Raw genomic sequence first — 7544 nt, 5'->3', positions numbered from 1 at the left:
AGCAAAAGGGCATCATGTAAATGAGTTAGAAGTATTGGACTATAGAAGATCAAAGGCTGAATTTATAGAGGAAAAATTTGGTAAAATTTAAAAAGAAATGAAAAACATATAAAAGAGGGCAACCTCTAGGCACACATACTAGTCCAGTTTCTAATTTTCCTTCCAGATTGAAAGAGGAGCAGTATTTGGGAAAATTTAAAAGTATAGAAAAGGATTAAGGGGGACCAAGAAAGATTAGAAAGCAGAATTTGAAGAATAAATTCAAGAAAGATAAGGAAAAATATAAGAGACATGATGAAGGATAATTTTAGAATGTAAAGGAAAAGATAGTTGGCAATACTAGGCAAGAGATATGAGAAAATATAAGTGAAAAAATTCAGGATTAAAGAAAATTGGTGGGTGGGGTACATTGGTGAAACCCATAGAAAGAAAAGTGAGTTTGGCTATTGATGTGAACTTTAAACCAGCTCATTCTATAAATGCTAAAACAAGTCCATTCTGTTTCCATAATCAATCATAGTCTCACAAAAAAGAAGGTTAGTTTTCCCAGACTGTCTTTTTGGTATATTTATTTAGTAAGTACTCGATCAACCATAAGATGGTCAGTTTTCCCAGACTGTCTTGTTAACATATTGAGGACAATTTCAATTATCTCTTTATATATTTGCCACTCAAGTTTGTCCTCCCTAACTTTTTCCATGCTCCTTTACTCCTCCTGAGACTCTGCCCTTGCCCCTGCTCTCCCCTGAGACTTTAAAGGTCTGTGAACATGGAAGAACATTGCTTAATCATCTATGATTCTGCCTTGCTTCATTACAATTGCTTAAGCCCATGAGTTATTTCACATAATAAATGGCAAATCTTCTGGGGCAGATGCCTCTGTCATGATTGTGTCATGTTGTGAACTGAACCATTATGCTCTCCCAAACCTACTTCATATATACAATCACATCAGCTCTGATGGCACTAAAATTAAAGAAATCAAATTGAGTGAAGTTATACTTATTAAAAGGTGATAATTGGTTCTAAATTGCTTAGGGCTGAGATGCAAACAACCAAAAGTATTTTTTAAAAGACTGAAAATCTGACCCATTGTGGAAAATAGCTGATGGTGCAAACACTTGTATTGAGTGCGCAACATTTGTGTTTTTAATTTCTACCACAGTTGAGTGACTTATATAGAGGTACTGGACAAAAATAGGGAATAAGCCCATTATTTGGGAAACAGATTACAAGCCTGGTACTGAGGCATCCTGTTGTAGAGATAGGATGCATGATATAGTAGTTATGAAGGTAATTTCAATTATCTAGATACCTGCTGGAGCTTTCTGCCAAAAATAGAACAACTAATAACTTCTTGATTTGACTTAATGATACTTTGAGTTAGGGATAATTTTAACCTCCAAAGTAGAGGAACTAACAAGGAGAAATTTTATTTTGCATCTAATTGTCATTAAAAGGGAGGAACTGAATTGTTGGAATAAAAACTATGGGAACCCTGGGGAGAAAAACCTGCTCCCTTCTGGAGTCTGTGCATAATTTCTCCAGCTGGAAAGGTCCTAGGTGAATACTGGGTCAAGGAAGAGAATCTTGCCCCGAGCGCCTGCACCTTGTGATGTTTTATAGGAAAATCTCAGAAAAATTCCTTTTCACTGTCTAATCCCTTTGAGACCAATAGAAGAGACAGATCTGTCAAATGAATCAGCAGTGACTATAGTGCTGACATAATCTTATTACTTTTTGGCTGATAGCTCACGGGGAGAAAAATGCTCTGTGATCTAGGCCAAGGTAAGTATATCTAAATGAAGAATGCAGGATTTAGTCCCTCTACACTCAGTCCCTGTGCCCAACTTGTTTTGATTACAGATGCTGATCAGGTTACTGGAAGGACAATTAATAAAACTAACTGTACAGGTTGTAGTCATTTATTGTAACAGAAAAAAAGACCGTTGTAATTATGTAGAAGACTAATTGAATAGGTTTTTGAGGAATTCAGGAAAAATGAAAATAACAGCTCCTTTATTTAGCTTTATTCAATAGGCATGGTACAGAACAAATTGTAGAGAAATGGTCAGAGAAGCCAGTCAGGCAATCAAAAATCAAATCAAGTTAAAAAAGCATTTATTAAATACCTACTATGTGATGAGATACTAGGACTACAAGTACAAAGAGTGAAATGATTCCTACTCCCAAAGAAATTACATTCTAATGGGGTTTAGGAGCACAAATTAATTAAAGCATAATACTGCTGAGAAAAACACATAAATCATTAGCTGTGTGTTGCCCTTGCTCTGGCTCCTACCATTTTGGTGAAATAATCTTAAGCATATTTGAGAAAGATGATTCACGGCTTGTAAAATGTTTTTTTTTCCATTTCAACTCCTATGACATTTTGAACTTTGATCAACTAAAAGAGATGTGATGAAGGATAATTTTAGAATGTAAAGAACTACTCCTGATAACATGCTTTTAAAGCCCATTCCCAGAAGCAGATTAGTAAGCAATACTTAGAAAAAGAATTTTGAGATCTAAAAGTATGAAAATAGGTTATATCCAAGAGTAACACTATAGGGCCACACTTTTTTGGAAACATTGGTTTGACTATGAGAAGAAACACTTTCTCAATGAAAGACCCATTTAAGTTCTGTGTAATACACAGTACACAATTCCTATCTGTGGAGATGTTTTTCAGTAAAGAAGAGGAATTATTTTTTATTTTAAATATATTTTTAAGTGGTTGCTCTGGGGTGTTGTGTTGAGGGCTATCAGAAATGGCCTCAAACAGAAAATGTCCCCTTTTAGTTCCAGTATAATTCAAGTATGACCAGGCTATTGTAGAAAGTAGCCATTGTTTATAAAATTCTGGGTACTCAGTTGAAGGGAGAGCAGTTGACTTCAAAATAGTCAGAGGGAAATCTCTGATTTATAACCTTGTACCCCTAGTACTTTCCAAGCATGAATGCCCCTTCTTTCACCCTTGAAAATATGCTGCCAAAGTAGTTCTTGCTGGTAAAAAGTTCCTGCTACTCCACTTAGCTAAATCTATTATTCACATAAAATTGAGCTAAGGAACAGAGCTTTCAGAATTGGAAATAATCTTAGAAGTCACATAGTTCAACTCTCTTATTTAACAGATGACAGAATTGAGAATTATTACAGGTCAAGTGAGGTGTTCAAGGTCACAAGAATAAGTGGTAGAACTAGGATGTGAAACCGAGTCATCTGACCCCCATGCCCAATGGATTTTCCATTAAACGCTGCCGTTCGAAACACCTTTGTGAACTAGACCCAGTAAAAACAGGTAGCATCTTAGTCAGCAGGAGGGGATTTTCCATGGAGATATGCTGCTTTAATGGACACCCTGTGTTGAACTCTGCTTGTTAAACTTGGAAATGTATGCACCAATACCCAAGAGGAATGTTTCTTGAATACATTTTACTTTGAATTGGAAATACGCTTTTAAAGGTTTTCATTTAATAAGGGTAAAACACAGCATATACCCCTGATTTGGACAAGTGACAATTTTGCATTAGGTACGAGGAAGAGGGCATTCTTGTTCAGTGTTGATAGCTCACAGTAAAGTGAACCAAACACATTTAAATCCCCAAAGGATTACTGAAGAAATAGAATGTGCCAGAGGAATAAATCCTGGATATATTAGCCATTCAGTTACCGACTGATTGTCAAAGTGTCAAAAACCAAGATTGCCAAATTCTGCATCCTGAATGTTGCTGACTTGAAAGGCACAGAAAAGGAGATAATTAAGGGATAGGAATGGGTTGTGCGAGTTCGCTGGTAGAGAACACTCTCAAGTTGAAGAAGCTCCCTTTGCCAGGCAGGTGGGCATTTTCTCTGCAAGTCCTTATCGGTCTTAAGGAATTGTGTAGGGTGTTGAGATCTTGAGGGGCTGGCCCAAAGTCACACAGCCAGGATGTGTCCGAGACACAGACCAACTTCTATCTGCTCAGACCTGTTTCCTCTCTCTATTAGTAACAAGGATGAGAGAATGGCAAAAAATAAGAACGTAAGGAAGGGTCCATGTCAATTATATCATGAATCTTTTCTTTTTAAAAAATTTTTAATAGCTTTTTATTGAATCTTTTCAAGTATCAAAATAAGTGATAAAAAGCATGAAGAAAGTGTAATTGATAAAAAAAAAAAGGAATAGTTTGAGGAAAAAAGAATAGTTTTAAGTGATTATTTTATTATGAAAATACATAATACCAGATGCCTAGAAACTGTTATGGATTTGCCTATTTTCAGAAAAAATGCATCTTGAAGTAAAACAGTTCTTTTAGAATGAGACATTATTTTTGCAATTTTTGAATAGCTTTTTTCTTCTTCTGGATATCAGGATGTTTAAGTTGCATTAACTGCTACCCATGAAAGTAATCTTTCCCTGTGGGTTTAAAAATCTAACTAGTGAAATCTTGCTCTTGGCTCCAAGTACCTTTTTAAAATTCCACACTTAATTAATTTAATGTCTGCAAGGCTCTTTGGAATTGCAATATCTTACAGCAAACACGATTCTGCATATATTCTTCTCTTGCTTGCACACTAAGCGTTTGAAAAGCAAATACAGAGGTTTTATAACCCTCATACTGTTCTTCAGGAAGCAAGACAAGGTTCCTACTCTCAAGGAGTTTATAGTCTGATAAAGTCTGATGTGATCATGAATTTATCAAATCGATTCAAGTTTATTCAGCTGAATAACTAAAAATCTCTTCGTACAGTAAGAAATCATTTAATAGCACCAGATCGATACATTATATATCATTTAGGAAAATATATAATGAGCAAGAAATCAAGTATTAAAGATAGTCTCTTATTTTCCTTAAGACATTTTGTTCTATAGGGATATTGCCAATACTTTTTAGATTTAGTAAATCGTAGTAGAACTCAAATTAAAATTTCCAGGACTGTTTTCTCATCTATAAAATAATAAGCTTACCTCAGAGGATTTGGGGGGCTTAAAATGAGATAATATTTATAAAACACTACTTAATTCAGGTTATTATAATGGAAGCTTCCCACAGAAAAACATGTTTTTTTTTTCAGATTCTATAGCAGTGCTTTTTTATAATTTCCTCTTTGGGGCTTTCTAGGCCATCAAACCCTTGATACATGAAATTCTGAGGAATAGAACACTACACAACAGGGGTTTGTGAGGGTGGAAGTGTGTGTGGGCTGGAGATACCCTACCAGAGAAATAAATAAAAGAATATATGTGTGAAAGAATATGTAGTTGTGAGAAGGTTTGTAAACCAGATGGTCTTATGTGGTATTGAGTGGATTCACTGGATAAATCTCGTGATAATCCTTTCTGGATTTTCAACAGAGCTCAACAGGGAAGAGAGTAGTAGTCAGAGTTTGCAGCACAATTGACATTGAAGGTGAGAGAGTCATAAATGTGAACAACCTTTTGTAGTGATGACTTATGAAAGTCTTCTAATATTTTATTTTTTTCCTCAATTATATGTAAAAATGATTTTTAACATTCTTTTTTAAAAAGTTTTGAATTCTAAATTTTATCTTTCCCTTCTTTTTTCTTTTCCCCTCTCCCTCAGATGGTAAACTAACTGAAACAGTTTCCTAAGGGTTTTACTTATTATTCAAGTCATGTAAGCATCATCTCCATATATAAATGAATTCATAAATAGCAATTTCATTTCAAAGACCATGATACTTATGCTGATTCAATTCATATTTATTATGCGCTTTTTTTTGAGGTACTGTGTTAAATTCTGGGGATAAAAAGCAAAATAAGCAAATAAGACCAGTTCCTACCCTCAAAGAGCTTTCAGTCTGATAAAGCTATGTTGTCATGCAGTTTTCAAATCAATTCAAATTTATTCAGCTAAACAGCTGAATAACTAAAAATCTCTTCTGGTATGAAATCATTTAATAGCACCAGATTGTTACATTACAAGTCAATTGGAAAAATATATAATGAACAAGAAACCAATTATTAAACTCAAGTTTCTGTTTTCCTTACCCTCTACACTTTGTTCTGTAGGGATACCGCTAATATTTTTTCAGATTCAGTAAATTATAGTAGAACTCAAATTAAAAGTTCTTTATTACAGATCTGATTACATCTCTTGAGTACATAATTAGACAGTGTATATTGTCATAGAATTTTATTTTATTTTTACTGTCACAAAATTTTAGAACTGGATAGAAAGTCAGAGCTCATTTGGTCTAAGAATTCTTAGTTTGAGGTCTGTAAATTTAAAAAATATATATTTTGATAACTGTATTTCAATATAATTGGTTTCCACTTTATTTAAAAACATTCTCAGAATGGATCCATAAGCTTCACCAGACTGCCAGCAGAGTCCATGACACAAAAACAATTCAGAACTTCTCATCTAGACTAAGCACCTTATGTTTACAATGAGACACCTGAGACTGGAGAAATTAAGTCACTCGCTCAAGGTTACACCATTGGCAGAGCCTGAGTTCAGGTTCCCTATATCGCCCTACACTGGGTGCTTTTCCGCTATACCATTCTGCCTTACTATTTAGATAAAAATTTCATAAGATATGTTTTCTACATCACAATTTAGTAGAAAATTTAAGTTAAACACAAAAATTGAGGAATAGGAAATTTGAAACAATCTGCATAAGAATTCAAGATCCCGGGATCTCTAGACCCAGTGTGATTTACCAATTAAAGCACAGGAATTATTTTTTATGAGGAGATATAATCAAGCCAACACTATTTTGAATATACTTGCCATTCAAGTTTAAATTAATATGAAGAAAATATTACTATTTGCAAAAAAAAAGCTATTCTAACAACCATATACATTAAGAGAAATGTATTTAAACATTTATTTCAATACTGTCTGTGCAAAACTGCTGTAGTGTCCTGTGATGGGCCTTCGGGAGCCACTTTTCTCTGAAGACAGCCCTTAACCACAAACATGACAAGGATGTGACCGGGGCTTCCTTTTACACGCTGATGGATTCTGGCAGCTGTCACTGCTCTTCTTTCAAACAATTGGTTTGGATATGTGAAATCTGCAGAACAGGAAGCAACAGCTGGAAAGCATCCTGGATGTATGTAGTACTATTGGCACCCTAATGAGGGAGGAGAAAAAGTGTGGTTGAAAAACTATTCTTAGAGTTGAAAGTTGGAATCATCCTTTCCAGTTTAATTGCTCACCACCATCTCAGCCTTCCCCACATGATACTTAATTCCATTTCCTTAATGATTTTGGAATATAAATGAAATCTAAGTTCATCATAATGAGTCAACTCTTAATTATGAACTATTAGGCAGAAGGATTTCTATAAAAATGGAAAAATAATAAAAATAAGCCTCTGGGATATAGTTAAAGAATGATATTCATTAGTCTCTATATTTAAACTGTTTCTTCATCAGTCTGAAAATCAAGGCAAAGAAAAAGTCTTAGTTTGTCAGCAACAAAACAGATAATTAATTGATCTGAGAAGGAGATCTGGAGCAAAATACTTGAATATCTAGGAAATCCTAGAGAATACCATCCTCTCCACCTATAAGTGTCTGCTTTCAATTA

General features: G+C 34.5%; 1 protein-coding gene across 1 annotated transcript in view; it reads right to left on the bottom strand.

Annotated features, from left to right (window-relative positions):
* Positions 1-2015: 2015 nt before the first annotated feature.
* FAM114A1 (family with sequence similarity 114 member A1) overlaps positions 2016-7544 on the bottom strand; it is a 69726-nt gene continuing 64197 nt past the window's right edge. The window contains 1 exon segment of the mRNA XM_051963755.1: positions 2016-7086. Coding sequence (XP_051819715.1) covers positions 6985-7086 — 102 coding nt within the window. The 3' untranslated portion in view covers positions 2016-6984.

The sequence above is a fragment of the Antechinus flavipes genome, chromosome 6 (assembly GCF_016432865.1).
Source record: "Antechinus flavipes isolate AdamAnt ecotype Samford, QLD, Australia chromosome 6, AdamAnt_v2, whole genome shotgun sequence".
Lineage (NCBI taxonomy): Eukaryota > Metazoa > Chordata > Mammalia > Dasyuromorphia > Dasyuridae > Antechinus > Antechinus flavipes.
Note: the sequence above shows the minus strand (reverse complement) of the source record. Positions and strands in the feature narration are given on the sequence as shown.